Raw genomic sequence first — 16,223 nt, 5'->3', positions numbered from 1 at the left:
CATATTAGTGTGTGTGTATATATATATATTGGTCCGGTTAATTTCTTAAAACATATATATATATATATATATATATTTTTTTTTTTTTTGAGAAAACGATCATGAACTTTTTATTAAACAGGCATTAAGCCTCTGTCAAAAAATACAAATTGCAGAGCATTACTACGAATATCCTCCATCCACACTTGTGGTTCATACAAGTTTTGTGCTAATTTTGCAAGCTTATCAGCTACTTTGATACCCTTGCGCCTTGTGTGTGAGTAGTCTCAACTTGGCTGAAAGTGTCCGTGCTTCCTCTATTATGTGCCCAAATGGTGTACACTGATATATGCCTTAAGAGCATAAATCCCTCTCTCTCTCTCTCTATATATATATATATATATATATAAATTATATATCTAGCCAAAAAAAAAAAAATGTGTAAAAAACCCAAAAACCAGCCACTCCGACCTACGAACCCCACCACCAACACAACCACACCGACCCATCCCAACCGCCACAAGTCGACCCACCACATCCACAGCAACCCATGGCCTGATCAACAACCCACTACCACCGCAACAACCCACAACCCAATCGGAACCCATCTCAACCGCCACAAATCGACCCACCACACCCACTACAACCCACCACCACTGTGACCCACACAGCTGAACCCACGGTGTGACCGCCACAAAGAGACTCACGACGTGATCCACCTTGAAGAGACCCACGAAGACACGGTGTGAGTTTGATCTGAGATGAGAGAGAGAGTGAGTCTGGTTTGACCTTGAAAGAGGGGAGGAAGGAGCTCTGGTCTGAAAGAGCAATGGGAGAAAGAGAGATGAGCTAAAAAACAAAAATAAATAAATAAAAAGAGCAACAGGAAAAAGAATAAAAATTATTAAAAACAAATAGCAATTTGCTACAGTAAACCAGTAGTAAAGGTCCATTTAGATACCATTGAAAACTGAAAACTGAAAAATATTGTAGTGAAATAAATTTTAAATGTGTGAATAATATCGTGAGATCTATTTTTAATAAAAAAAAAGTGGTTGAAAAGTGGGTTTTTCAGTCCCACAACTGAAAAGTTGTTGAAGAAGTTAATGTGTGCACTGTTCACACCCCAAAGGCTTAAAAAAAAAAAAAAAGTTGAAAACGTAGACATGAACGCAATGAAATGCAAAACGCGCTTCCCAAATGCACATTAAGTTTGCCAAATATTTTGAACTATGGCATCACCAATGTAACAATAAATTTTATACTTTGTGGTGCTAAAATTAGCATTTTAAGAATTTGTCTTTACCAATGCTAATGCTCTAACAAAGACAACCAAAAAATACCACATTTTCTACGTCTAAATAAACCATCATTTCTTTCTCAAAAATAAATAAATAAATAAACTATCATTTGCCCATATATTACAATATGTACATAACAAATTCGACTATTGAATATAATACATTATTGCATGATTCATATTATTATTATAATAACCATAGTTTTAAAAACCAGACCAGACTGGCCGGTCTGACCAGTTCAACTGGGAATTGGGAGCTAGTTCGGTCCGATTAAAACCCCCAAAATCGGTCAACAACCAGTCAAAAATCGGGCAAAAACCGAGGTTGAACCGGAAATTTTTAAAACAACGGTTTGATGCTCGATTCAATTTTTAAAACCATGATAATAACATCTTCGACTACTATAAAAAATAATGAAATCAGCATGCGTGTTCCTGCAAAGAGAATAACACTTATATACGCACAATAAAATAAAAAATGAAATGACCACCGCAAGTACAAATTCTTGTGAGAATAGAAGGGCAATGACTGAGATTCAAGTTCTTTAAAACAAGCTTCATACACATATATAATTTAATTTGACTAAAGTAATATTTTTATCTCAGATAAAAAACGTATAAATAATAATGAAATGAAATTTGGCAACAATGGATTCTGCATTAGGTGGATGCGTATTAAAAAATAGTAATTGCCACTGCAAAAGGATTGACACCTACACATAGACATAGCTCTACATTTTCTTCTTTGTGAGATATATCTAGGGACGGAACCAGAACTTTGAGTTAGAGGAGGCGGCTTTACTATTGGCTGTGTGCAGCAGTTTCAACCTCTAACTCTGCTATTTAGTTGTTGTGATTTTTTTTTTTTTTTTTTTTGTGGGTAAGAATAAAATTATTTTTGTTTAGAATTTTTTAAAAGGTAGGGTTATTTATTTTGGATAAAATTAATTAACTGAGCTTAATTGTTTAGTTTTACTAGTAATTTTTGTTGTTGAGCTTTTTTTTTTTTTGGCCTTATATATTTTGTTTTAGATTTTAGATCTATAAATTATTTTATGGTCACTAAAATAAGGAAAATGCTAGCTACAAGTTTTTAATAAATTACTGATGTGATAAGTGGTTACTGATAAGTAAAAAAAATGATGTAAGTAGTGGGCTCGTATGCAAAGCTACCAAAATAGTTTGTAAAAATGTTATAAAAAAGTTTGAGTATAGCATTACTCTTAAAAGAATCAATGCTATTCTTAAAGGGAAACAAAATGTAATTGTATAAAACAAAATTGCTAAAATTAATACACATATATATAATAATTTTTTTTTCAAAAAATTTAGAGGGGCATTCCCCCCACCCCCCCCCCCCCCCCCCCCCCCCCCAAAGGCCAATGGTGGTTCCATCCATGGATTTCATCGATACTTTTTTTTTTTTTTTTTCGGTTGTGGTCATAGAATTTTATTTTATTTTATTTTATTTTAACTTCCATAAACAGGCCATATTGGTGGTTCAAGACTTCTAGTTAATTAAGGAATAATGTAATTTCAATGTACCTTCGAGCTGTATTTATCATTCTCCACCAAGGGAAGCACTAGTCAATAACACGCTAATACATGTCCCAATGAGGCAAAAAGAATGGGAAAGAGGCTTTCTCTTGTGTTTATAACCATCTTAAAATCTTCAAATTATTAAGGGCATGTTTGGTGGACTGTAATAGGCACTGTAATGTAATAGTTATTCCTATGATTTAGTTATTTTTTAGTTTGGTTATGTTTTTATTACAAGCAGTAGTCATTCCTTATGAATAGCTATTCTTCAAAATGAAGAATAATTATTCCTCTTTAAAAGGTTGTATTAGCTATTCCTTAGTAAGTGCAATAATTTCAAAAATTAATATATTTCCAAATAAGCAAACTTTCCATATACATCTAACAATTATAAAAATAAAAAATCATAAAAAATAACACATATCTCTCTTAAATTTAAAAATAACAAATTTTAAGGAGATATAATTGTATGAGTAAGATATTTCCTAAAATAAATGTTAAGTTTCATTCTAATGTTATAACTCATAACCAAACTAATGAATATGTTTAGTTATTACATTACAACACACTTTATTACTAGTAATAAAGATTACAATTCTTGTCGTAATCCTCATTCAGTGTACCAAACATACCCTAAGTTATAAGATAGTGTATGGATAAAAGAGGTCTTTTAGCCTATAACATTTACCGAATATATATCATTTGGATGGAAACATATGTTATATATGTAGGGTAGATTGGGGACCTTTTAGATTAAAATTTATTTAATAACTCTCCTTCCATTAAGGAGTTTAAAATTTATAATTTCATGGTATTTATTAACTAAAGAGGTTATATTAATTGAGAGTCTAGAAATTGTTATTCACCATAATATCTTTCACAAATAAAATTCTTAAGACATGAGTTTTCATGTATTACTTGAATGTGGATTACATAGAGTTTTCTTAAAATCTTAGAGCATTCACATTAAACTCTCAAATGCTAAAAATCCTATTTTTTAGCATTTATGAGATAAAAACACCCCTCCATCAAACCGGCTAAATCTTAAATTTTTAAGATTCAAGCGACAGTGCAATCTCATATTTGAGACTGCACTGTAGGTACAATTGAAAAACAAAAATTATTTTTTATTCACCTCAGGCTCTCTCTCTCTCTCTTCTATCTTTCTTTTTCCTCTCTCTACTTCTTTCTTCTCTCTTCTCTCTCTGTGCTTTGTCGATTTGGTTCGCCGATGAGTGTGCTCTGTCGATGATTGTGCTTCACCGATGGTCGTGGGTCGTGGTCTGATGTGCTCCGGCGATTTTGTGGGTTTGGGTTTGTGGGTCTAGGTTCATGGGTCTGGGTACGTGGATCTGCGTTCTGTGGAGCAAGTACTTCGAGGTTGGCGGCTACGATTGCAGGCTCCTCGTGCATCTGAAAGGAGACTCGCAAGCTTTGCTAGGGTACATCTCAATCTACCTCCAAATCATGGACCTGAGAGGCACTTCTTCGTTGAAATGGGACTGCTTCGCTAGCTATCGCCTCACAATCGCGAATGTTCATGACAATTTGAAGACTATTCACCATGATTCTTGGCACAGATTTGGGTTGGTGGGTTTTGGCTGGGGTTGAGATCGGGGTGGTGGGTTTTGGTTGGGGTTGAGAATAAGGTGAGTAGGTGGTGACTAGGTGGGTTGTTGTGGCTGAGGCGTGGGTATTGGGTTTGATGGGTTTTGCTTGTCGTGGCCACCATGGGTCTTGGGTTTGTGGGTTTTGTTCGCCACTCTATCCTTCGCCTCCCTCTCTTCCTCTCACAGTGAGGCTTCTCTCTCTCAAGTTTAGTTTAGTTTTTGTTGTTGTTGTTTTTTTTTTTTTTTTTTTTTGGTGGCTATGGGGTTGATTTTTGGATGGATGCTGATTGTGGTGGCAGTGGGTTGGCCATGGGTCTGGGTTTGCTGTTGAATGTTGATGGTTTATGGTGGTGGTGGTTGACAGTGGCTAGCTATTAAGAAGAAAGTGGTGGAAAGAGAGAGAAAGTGGTAAAATAAAAATAATATTATTTAAATGAAGTTGTAAAAAAAAAAAATGGAATGTTTGATGGTTGGTGGATTGTAAAATGGTATGTTAAAATTGATAAAGTAGGATTTTGGAGTGATAAATGCTAAAATATTTAGCATTCTTGATAAGAATGCTCTTACAAAAAGTCCTTAAGAGGAAATAATAATTAAAACCAAATCAATAATAATCATCCAAAAATACACAAAACAATCAACACTCCCAATATCGATGTAAACCATCTTATATCACCATGCAAGCCACCTGCTTGCCTAAACTCAACAACTCACTACAAAATAGTTATGAAAATCTCATTATAGAATTTTACAAGTATTTAAGTATAAATTACTTACTATGCTCAATCTAAACACGCGGCTATTCAAAAGAAATCCAAACTTAGCACAAGCAAACCAAAGAATGCTTAGCTTGCAAAAAATAAGTTTAATTTATAAGGAATTTATTAATACACTTAGTAAATGACAAAGTTTAGCTACAAAACTAGTTGCAGCCTAAGGTTACAACCTTATTCAATATCTTTTTATTGGAGGTGAATTTTGACAAATCCACCTTTGGATTACATCTTCTTCTTATATCCTCCATACTTGCAAAATTTCTAAAATTCAATAGTTATGTCATCAATAAATTTTTTAAATTGCAAGTTTTTGTAGTTTAAAATTATGTATAAAATATAAGTTTATAGATCATGTAAGGACTCAATTTGTAACGACCCCAAAATGATGTTGGGTTCGCACGTTAAGGGCCCAAACAATATAATTTGTAGAGCGTGGGTTTGAAAGGCTAGGCCTTGATCACCGAACGGTGGTTAGTCATGATATTCGTGGTGGACACGCAGGGACGAGCCATGGTTGTCCGTGAATCTTGCCCATCAAGCTTAATGTTCATATTCTTCCTTTTTCTATTTCGGGGTCCCTCCCTTCTTGGCGCCTGAGCCTTTACATTATATAGCCCTTCACGGTTGATCTTAATCCTCCATCTGTTGATCAGGCAGGTACCTATTCGAGTACCTGTCCCATCAGCCGCCTCCCCCTACTTTTTGTTAGTTGCAATAACCGAAACCACACTGTTCAGGAGTCTTTTCCCATTAATATGGCCAGGACGTTTGTGGGCGCATTCAATGCAGAGGTGACGTCTTTTCCTTGAACCACTCCCACTCCGTACCCCCATGTGAGTCCCATTCTACTCGTCTTTTCTTCTAGGGGCGCTTCGGAGGCTGCCTTGGACGACATGCCTTTCTTCCCTTTGAAGTCTCGGGATGCCGAGGACAGGGTCATCCTTGGCTGCACCTCTAGGTTGTTTGGTCTTTCACCACTTGTCCTCGGCAACTACTCTCCTCGGCACGAGCCTTGGGTCCTAATGGAAAGTGGGCCGAGTCATAAGTTCTCTGGCCCCACAGATCATATAATAAATAATATTTGATTGACACAAAATTTAACATTCGTATTAAGAGCGTATAAAACATGAACTTCAATGGTTAGATTTTTAAAATATGTATTAATTTTTTTTTATTGAATAAAGTTATAATCTTAGACTACAACTAATTTTATAGCTAAACTTTGTATAGTAACTATCCTAAACCAAAAATAAATAAAAAAAATTAATGGAGAGCTTCTCTAAAATGTAACTTAAATTACCCTCAAACGCGTTGACAATATGTAGCCAGTATCATCTATGTTCCATCCATATATAATACTATGCATCAATTACAAATTTATTTTTTAATTTTTTTGGAAAATGCATCAATTACATTTTAAAAGAGATTGTACACTTTATTCTTATATTATCTTCTTATGTGTTTCATATATTATCTTAGTAACATGTGTGCTTGTTGATGCTTTATCAAAAAATGTATGGTTGTTGTGTTGATAAGATCAAGGAAACTTTCTCAAAAAAAGATCAAGGAAAGATAGTGATTTGGGATTCGAGTGATAATTTAGTATTGGCATCCTTTTTTGTATGTACTTGGATGCTCAGATTCTAACCCCACCTCTCCTTCTTCATTGTTTACCTTCAAAAAAGTTATTCCTATTTTTGATTGTCTCCTTAATAGTCTTTGTTGCAAATTTGACACGTAAATTATTTTGGGCAAAAGAAATAAAGTGACAACAATATTTAGAATTGTTCGCTAAACTGCACAAACCACAAAAATTGCATCAAAATCGTTTGAAAAATAGCATAATTGCACCACACCGCAAGTGCACTGTACCGCATGGTGCAATGCAGTTTGCGATTTTATAATAAAAAAACCGTATAAATCGCACCGCACTGCACCCTTTATATATATATTAATATATATATATATTATTAATAGTTAAATAACCTTAGTTTAAAAAAAAAAGTTTAATAATCCTAGTAAGTGTTGATTAGAAAAGTCAGCCCCAAAATAAAAAATAAAAAATAAAAAAAATTAGCTCAATAGTTTAAAACTTAGCCCAAAAACAAAGGGAAAAATCAGTTTTGGGCTGGATAGAAAAACCCAAAATTTGAAAAATATGTTGCCTTCAAATTGCATCTTATGCATTGCACCGCACATGTGACCGCAAAAATAAGGTGTGGTGTGATTATGGTTTTAGTTAAACTCTAAATCGCACCACACTGCACTACACCACACATGTGACCGCGAAAAATAAGGTGCAGTGTGATTATGCTTTTGGCTAAACCACATTGCAAGAGGTGATGTTAGAAATTGCCTAAAACTGCACCATACTCCACCGCAAACACCCTAGACAATATTTATGACAAAAACTGCCCAATTGGAAACTCCAGCCAAAGCGGAGCAATTGGAGACTCCAGTCCACACGTAAATTACTTGAAAACAATTCTTTTTTGACGGCTTTTAATGTAAATTTTTAAATTTTTGAAAAATGGCTTTTTATTTGGAAAATAGGGTTTTGGTGAAAATGTCATGAGTTTTCTTTGGAAAGCAATTTTTTATGAAAAGTCTCATGAGTTTTTGTAAAAGGCTTTCCAAGGAAAATCATTTGAAAATTCGGGTCTGTTATAAATTAAAAGAAAGTGCAAAGAGGAACACAGAAATTTTGGATGAGATAATATGTGAATCTTTATTATTTAAGTGATCAGCCACATTCTATAATAAGCCAACTGAAGCTTTTTCATCTATCAAAAGTCCTCTATACAACCTCACACACACATATAGGACCTTCAAAGTTTGTAAAAGTTTAACGAAGAAAGGAATAGCATCATTCAATTAGCTATTGAAGCGGTGCGGTGATGATATGACCACCAAGACAAAAGCTGAGTTTTAATAGTATAATGCTATATGTAAGTTTTAATTCCAGGATACTTGCTGCCAATAGATAAAGCTACTGCAATCAAATAGTGTAGAGTGGCCCTACTTGCTAGGAGCTATTTCACAACACTCCCTCTTGGATGACCACTTATTAAGAATATGCCTGTTAAAATCTTGGCAAGAAGAAACCCAGTGGGAAAAAACTAGTGACGAAGAAGAAAGAGTACAATATTCTTGTGAACCTTTTAAAAATATCACCTAATTTAATGTCTTAATGTCCTTAGGACATCCATTAATTTTCACCTTATATATATATTATATACTAGTAATAATATAGATAAATTACTTCAAAGTTGTGAGTTAAGATTTGTTTGGTTGTAATTGTAGAAGAGAAATCCACCCTTATGCGACTCTGCCACAAGGACTAATGGAAAACAAATTGAGATTAGCAATTGCATCATGTAATTACCCTATTTCCTTCACAAATTTTTTTACCTTACTAAAGTTTTAACTTTAATTTTTTACTTTTTACTTTTTTTTTAATATGTTTATATTTAGTGGTTCAGATTGAAAGTTGTAACTTTCAATCTCAACCTAGGGTATTGCACCTGATCTCAATCTATGTTCCATTAGATTGAGATTAGGTGCAATTGCAATATGCAAATGCATCATGCAACTAACCCTATTCCTTTACAAATTTTTTTTACATTATTAATCTTTTAATTTTAACTTTTTTTTTAAAATATTTTTTATTTAACAGTTGAGATTGAAAGTTACTTTTTCCAACTTTCAATCTCAACGTGCACAATCCATGGAACACCAACAATAAAATAGTAGGTATTTAATATAATACTAGTCGAAAATTCGTACAACGCACGGTAACTTACCTATTTATAATAGACTCAAATAATTTTATAAAATCTTAAATTGATTATGAAACTATACTATTGCGTAAATTGCTCCTATCTTTTTGAGTTACAATTTGATAAATAATCCATTGCTTGAACATGCAATGGGTTGCAAAAAAATCTAGCTAACAGATTTAAATATCGCAAAAAAAAAAAAACTAAAAAACTAAAAAATTCTGATGTTAAAACTTCTGAAAGGAAAAAAAAAAAAATCAGAAAATTCACTAGCACTGCCTAGAAATTATTGAAACAAAACAAAATATATATGACTACCAAATAGAGAATTATAAGAGAAAGATAGGTTACCTTCAAGAGAATAATCTATAGTTATAACTATTGAAATTTGTCAAACAGTTTCAGATATTGCAAAAAATTGAACCCAAAAATTCAGATAGCCAAACTTCCAAAAGACAATAAAATTAAAAATCAAAAGATTCAGAACCTACAAATTATAAAAATAAAACAAAAAAATATAGTCATTATTGCGAGACAATTTCAGTAAGGATGGAAAGCTTTTCTAAGTTTTTTTTTAATCCAGTTCTTCCTAATTTATGAAAAATTTGGTTCAAACATTTTCAAACACTTTGAAGGTGCAAATAATATAGGCTTCTAACATAATCTTTAATTAATAAACAAAGAAGCATGACACCATAAGAGAAAACATAAGATAACATATAGTGCATAGACCTTACTCCACAGCTGTGAAAAAATATCCACACAAAAGGAATTGAAAACTTGTACAACAAATGCAATAAGCTACTTCTGATGTGAGACAACCTAACATACGTCTCCGTAATGTAAAGCTTAAGGTTATATAATCTAAAATAACAAAGAATATAGCATCTTTGAACCACACAAAAAGTTAGCAAACTTATTGCAATACTTGTAGTTATACTATATAATGTAAAGTAGTACTCCATCACCAATGAAAGTCATGTAAAAATCTCATGGGGCCTAGAAGAACAAACAGTCGCAAGATCACCTCCACCAGACTCAACTGAGAACGGTTAAAGGATAAACAAAAGCGAAAAAAACTATTCACAAAAAAGAGAAAAGGCAAGAGCAAGCGTACCAAAGAAATTGAAGCTTAGGGTTTACTTTCCTAGTGGAGACAAACAGAGGAGGATGCTTTAGGGTTTTCAAAGATTTTTGCATGCCCAAAAGGAAAATCAAAGGGAATTCCCGTTAGGACTCCTGTTATTACTTATTTATATATATATATATATATATATATATATATATATATATATATAAGAGACTCCTATTAGGACTCTTTCACTATTTAGTTTAAAAAATTAATTTTTTTTTTATAAATTAAAATGATGATGTGGAAAATTGTAGGAGTTTAAGAAGTTTTGGTTATATATATATATATATATATATATATATATATTAGATCAGGCATGTGGAGGTCAAAAGAGTGGTAATCATTTACCGAAATGAGACGCAGCATTTGATGAAATAAGTAAATTTGATAACGGAGTTTTAAAGAATAGGCATAAGAAATTGAGGCCATTTTCGTACAAAACAGAGGTTCTCCTAGCTAATCGTGGATTTGAATGGAATGAATGACACAATATTCGTAAGTTTTGTGGTCTTTCAAAATGTTTGTTTTTATTTGTTATCTTTTATTTCTTTTATTTATTTAGAAACTTGTTACCTTTCTAAAAAATATATACCAAATTTAATGGTTATTTTTTCATATCATATATTATGTGTGTTAATTAAGTGTATCAGTCCTCTTGGGATATTACAGGCCTAACTATGAGACTGTATAAAAGAGATTTTAAAGAAGGTTTTACACACACGCACACCATTTTACATAATTTTATCCAGTCCAAAAAACAACTGATTTCAATTATTTTTTGGGATGAATGTAAAATATGTTGTGTGCAACAAATATTTCTCAAGTTTTTAATTTTTCTAAGTCAAGACAACAAGATGTTAATCTTGTACTTTAAAAATAAAAAAACGAACACTGGGATGGGAGATTGTGATAGTCTCTGAAGACCTACAAGTACTTTCTTGGATGTTTCACAACCTTCAATTTCGAATTACACCAGAAGTCCCATGTTTTACTAAAAATAAAGTTTGCAAACGGCTACTAAAAATAGCAAACAATGCATGTAAAAGTGGAGTACCATGTTTTACCTGTTCTCTAAGAATTTGACTTTCTTTCTTTCTCTTTTATTTTACTCATTTATCCTTGTAAGCCAAGTGACTTTTTTTTCTTTTTCTTTTTTTCCCATACTGTTATTTTGTGTGCTTTCAAAGCAAAAATCATTTATTAAAATATATAGTCTACCCAAGCTATATATAAACTGAAAAAGCTATATATATAAACTGAAAAAAGTTATAGATTGAGTTTAGACAAACTGTATATATATATCAATTAAAACTACTTCTAAATGTTCAACAAAAATGAATAAGTTTTGTGGTGTAATACAATTTTATTTATTTTACATTAGAGTTTACCAAGTTTTCAAAAATAAGAAAATTTTAAGTAAAATTTTTTCCTCAAGAAAACAATAAAAGTGCAATTTTAAGGTGTTATTCCATAAGTTTCAGAGTTGAATTCAACTAGGTGATTGTATTGACCAATAAATCATATGAATGAATGAATTTTTTTTGAAAATGATAACATTAATCATATAATTAAATTGAACTGAAGAATATAAAATACACCCTAATTGGGACTGCAGTGAAGTTTTTTTTTTTTTTTTTCCTTTCAAAATCATGTATTCATGTCTTTTGTCTCGTCCCAGACATGGCCCTAAAGAAATCCAGAAGAAGGTTTTGTTTTTTTGATCAAATCCAGAAGAAGTTAAGACTTAAGATAGCCCAATTCCCATTTCACATGCCCAAAAAAGCCCAAACTTGGCAATATATGCCTTAAAGCTAAGGGTACCTCCCAACCACTCGAATGTCCCAAATGCCCAAATCATCCACCCCCAATGGGCCCCAACCACACAATCAATTGCCCTCCTCTTCTCTTTTCACATCATCATCACACATCAACAAAATCATCATCATCATTAACAACCTCCCTTTTAACTTTCTACAAACGCAAACTTGTCAGATCCAAACCCATGAATCTCCCCTAGAACACCTCCAATTCCTAATCATTCCATACCTCCAAAATTATGTCTTAATCTCATCCCTAAACATCCTTATTATGTGTGGAACCCAATTCAAATTCCCTAACAATAAACCCATCCTACATGGCCAAGAGCTTCAAAAGAAGTCAAGGTATAGCCCACTCCCCCAACTCACATGCCCAAACTTAGCAATATATGCTGCTTTTAAAAGACCAAAGGTTAGGTACCACAACCACCAGATGTCCCAAATACCCAAAAAAATCAAATCAAATTAAAAAAGTGGCCTCCTCTTGACTCTGCACATCATAAACACTCATCAATAAATCCTTATCATCATCATCAACCTCTTTGTCTCTTACTCTCTCTCAGAACTTTCTACAAACACAAAGCTTGTCAGATCCAGATTCCAAACCCATCAAACCCATGGATCTCCCACCAGAACATCTCCAATTCTTAACAATCCCAGACATCCTCAAAGAATCAATCTCCATCCCCAAACAATCCCCAAAAACCTTTTACCTCATCACCTTAACTCTCGTCTTCCCTCTCTCCTTTGCCATCTTAGCTCACTCTCTCTTCACCCACCCACTCCTGACCCACCTCCAAAACTATCAACCCGACCCGACCCAAACCAGACACCAGTGGACTCTCCTCCTCCTCTTCCAGTTCCTCTACCTTATCTTCCTCTTCGCTTTCTCTCTCCTCTCCACTGCGGCCATAGTCTTCACTGTAGCCTCTCTCTACACCTCAAAGCCAGTCTCTTTCTCCTCCACAATCTCGGCCATTCCCAACGTTTTCAAGCGCTTATTCGTTACCTTCTTATGGGTTTCTCTTCTAATGGTGATCTACAACTTTGTATTCCTTGCTTTCCTGGTTTTATTGGTCGTAGCCATTGATACCCAGAACACCTTTTTGCTTGTTTTTGCAATTTTGATCATTTTCATACTCTTTCTCTTTGTTCATGTCTATATCACTGCACTATGGCACTTGGCTAGCGTGGTTTCTGTGTTGGAACCGGTTTATGGGTTTGCTGCTATGAAAAAGAGCTATGAGTTGTTGAAGGGAAAGACCCTTTACGCCTTTGTGCTTGTTTTTGTGTACTTGGCGATCTGTGGGGTTATTGGTGGAGTTTTTGGGTCGGTGGTTGTGCATGGAGGTGAAAAATTTGGGGTCTTTGTGAGGATTGTGGTTGGAGGGTTCTTGGTGGGTGTGTTGGTGATTGTGAACTTGGTGGGGTTGTTGGTGCAGAGCGTCTTTTACTATGTTTGTAAGAGTTTTCATCATCAAGGGATTGATAAATTAGCTTTGCATGACCATCTTGGTGGGTATCTTGGGGAGTACGTGCCTCTCAAGAGCAATATTCAGATGGAGAATTTGGAAATCTGAGATAGATTTCATGACAATTTTATGTGTAAGTTTGATCACGTAAAGTTTTTTTTTTTTTTTTTGAACTGTTTTAGGAATGTGTAGAGAGAATGAACATTTGGATAATTGAGCTGTTAAATAGTACTTTTAATGATCTGTTGTTAGTTTGGTAATAACTTTATTTCAGCAAGTCATATATTGTAGTTGTTGTGGATTGCTGCTGGATATTAGATTATAAATGCTGTGATGGATTTGGAAATTTTTTGTTTTTGCTTTAGATCATAAATTAGATGATGCTTGGGTTGTTTTTTACAATTCACAATTATGTAGTTGGATAGCAATTTTGAATTTATTGTTATAGAAGGAAAGCCCAAGTTAGATACCTTTATTTATTTTTGTTTCTCACAACGAGTGTGGGAGGGGGGATTTGAACCCAAGTTAGATATTTATTATGTCTTTATTCTCTACATTTTTTAAATGAAGTAATGTGTTATGTGATGCCAAAGTAAATAATCTGGTTACTTTATTTGAATGAACTGATCTGACTATCGGCAGGGTTGATAACAAGAGGATGGTTATGAGTTAAACTATGGGTTTTCTCTTTTGTGTTTCCTCTAGTTATGGTGTTTTCATTTGTCTATAGTATATTTTCAGGATTTTTTTTTTCCTTAAACTTTTGCTGTCTCTTCATACATACACAGATACTCTTTTTATTAAAATTCTCTTGGTGTTGAGGGATTATGCCTCAGTTCAGAACCCCAGCTGATTGATACAGGATATCCATTGGTTCTGGCTGATTGGATAACTGATCTGGGTATAACATTTTGGTTGGATTTATTTTAAACCGTCAGTTTACCCTGATCTAGTGGCTATCTCACCAGAGGTTGACTCTGTTCTATTATTATTTTTTTGATCAAATTGATACTGTTTTTCATTGGTGTATGTTTCTTGTTTTAAATTTTGTGTTGTGCTTCAAGAATGTGCGTGTGCGTGTGCGTGTGCGCTTTTGATTGGGTCCAGTTTACCTGGATATGGAAAGCCCAGTTTTGAAACCATTGAGTTTAATTATTTATTGAGTGATAATGACCACGCCTGAGATCAATTTAGGGGATAAGGTCAATGTGCAAAATGTAATTTTATTAAAACGATTTTCCCCCCTCTTACACACAGATAAATACAATAAACAACTATTAGTTTCTACTGATGTTGATTGACTGGTGTAAGTGGCTCTCTCTTTTTTTTTTCCTTCCTGAGATGGCAGGATTCATGCATTTGAAAAACAGTATATCTGATGCCTTGGATTTGTTATTTTTAATTTATATTTCAAGACACCATAAGGACTTCCCAATGATTCTTTCTTTAGGATTTGGTTTCCTGTTGTCATAGACTACCATCAGACAATGTGATGTTTTTGTTTGCCATTGAATTATGGGCTGGATGAGCAGGAATACTGTGAGCAGTTATATTTTAAAAGATTGCATCTAGAATCCTAGTAGTTGGCTCAATGGGTGATACATTAGGAATTGATGTATGTAATATATGCGTTTCAATTCCTAGGAGTTGACATTATATATTATAAAAGATTGCATATAGAATCCCAGGAGTTAGCTCAATGGGTGATACTGTAGAAAAATTTAAATAAATATATGATGCGTGTAATGTATGTGTGACATTTCCTAGGAGTTGACATTATATATTATAAAAGATTGCATATAGAATCCCAGAATTTAGCTCAGTGGGTGATACTGTAAATAAATAAAAATGTGTATATATATATATATATATATATTATATTTATATTTATATACGTTGCTGACTTGGATTTTGGTTTGCATATAGAGGGTGCACTGTGTACGACCTTTTTTTATGTACAAAGCCAATTTAGAAGACTGTGAAATTGAATTAGTTGCATGTTCTAGCTTCTGATTAAGAGGAAGTTCGGAGTATAACAAAAGAGATATCAAGTTTCATGCTTCATCTGGAAAGTTGACCTGCAGCTGATTTGAAGTGAAGAGAAGCAATAGAAATGTTGCGTTACTGAACTTTGCCACATTTCTGTTCCTTTATTGAAGAGTTGCCTATTTTCAAGTGTTATCTCTTGCTCTATTCTTGTATACATCTTGTGTACTATTGTGAAAACCTTTGCATTTTTTTAATGAAATATTTATTACATATTTTAAAAAAAAGTGTTACCTCTTCAATTTGTTTTTAGATTGTAAATTAGGTTAAATTGGAGGATTTTGAGTATTTTAATGTCAAAGCTAAAAGCTTTTGTTCTATGTTCATATGTTGATCAGGTTGAAAACTCACTTAATTCTTTAAAACTTTTTCTGTGTGCATGTCTGCTGTGAGGGCCAAGATGTCATTGTTTCCGTCACACTGAATGTTGAAATATGGATTTATATATGGCTAGTTGGGTTGCACAAGGTACTTATGTTACTTCCATTAAATATCTGTATCATTATCCTTTCTCCATGGAACCCTTTGATAAAGAATTTTATGTCCTTTGGAGAATTTCATACTACCTGTCAGATCCTAAGATCTAACAGGCATTTTTACCAAAGAGGTGTCACAACTTTGAGTTTGAAAACTTTTATAGGTGATGCAATATTACCAAAGCTGTTGTAGTTGTTTGTGTCTCCTTCGTGCTTTTTTACTTATTATTTCTTGGGATCTCCCATGTAGTTTTGTCTAGATAAACCCTTGTGCTGAAGAATCCATATCCCTTATAT

The 16,223-nt window shown here is 33.5% G+C and overlaps 1 protein-coding gene across 1 annotated transcript; it reads left to right on the top strand.

The window, feature by feature from the left end:
• The first annotated feature begins 12,235 nt into the window (after positions 1-12,235).
• LOC115968671 lies at positions 12,236-15,661 on the top strand. The gene is made up of 2 exons (XM_031088129.1): positions 12,236-13,537; positions 15,331-15,661. Exon 1 carries the CDS (start codon positions 12,550-12,552, stop codon positions 13,510-13,512), a length of 963 nt encoding a protein of 320 aa, XP_030943989.1. The 5' UTR covers positions 12,236-12,549; the 3' UTR covers positions 13,513-13,537; positions 15,331-15,661.
• Positions 15,662-16,223: the final 562 nt, after the last annotated feature.

The sequence above is a fragment of the Quercus lobata genome, chromosome 11 (genome assembly GCF_001633185.2).
Source record: "Quercus lobata isolate SW786 chromosome 11, ValleyOak3.0 Primary Assembly, whole genome shotgun sequence".
Lineage (NCBI taxonomy): Eukaryota > Viridiplantae > Streptophyta > Magnoliopsida > Fagales > Fagaceae > Quercus > Quercus lobata.
The sequence above is the reverse complement of the archived record's forward strand: the minus strand, read 5'-3'. Positions and strand labels throughout refer to the sequence as shown.

Bases quoted from the DNA above. Each gene is read 5' to 3' on its own strand.
- LOC115968671 (XM_031088129.1), top strand. From the start codon at position 12,550: ATGGATCTCCCACCAGAACATCTCCAATTCTTAACAATCCCAGACATC.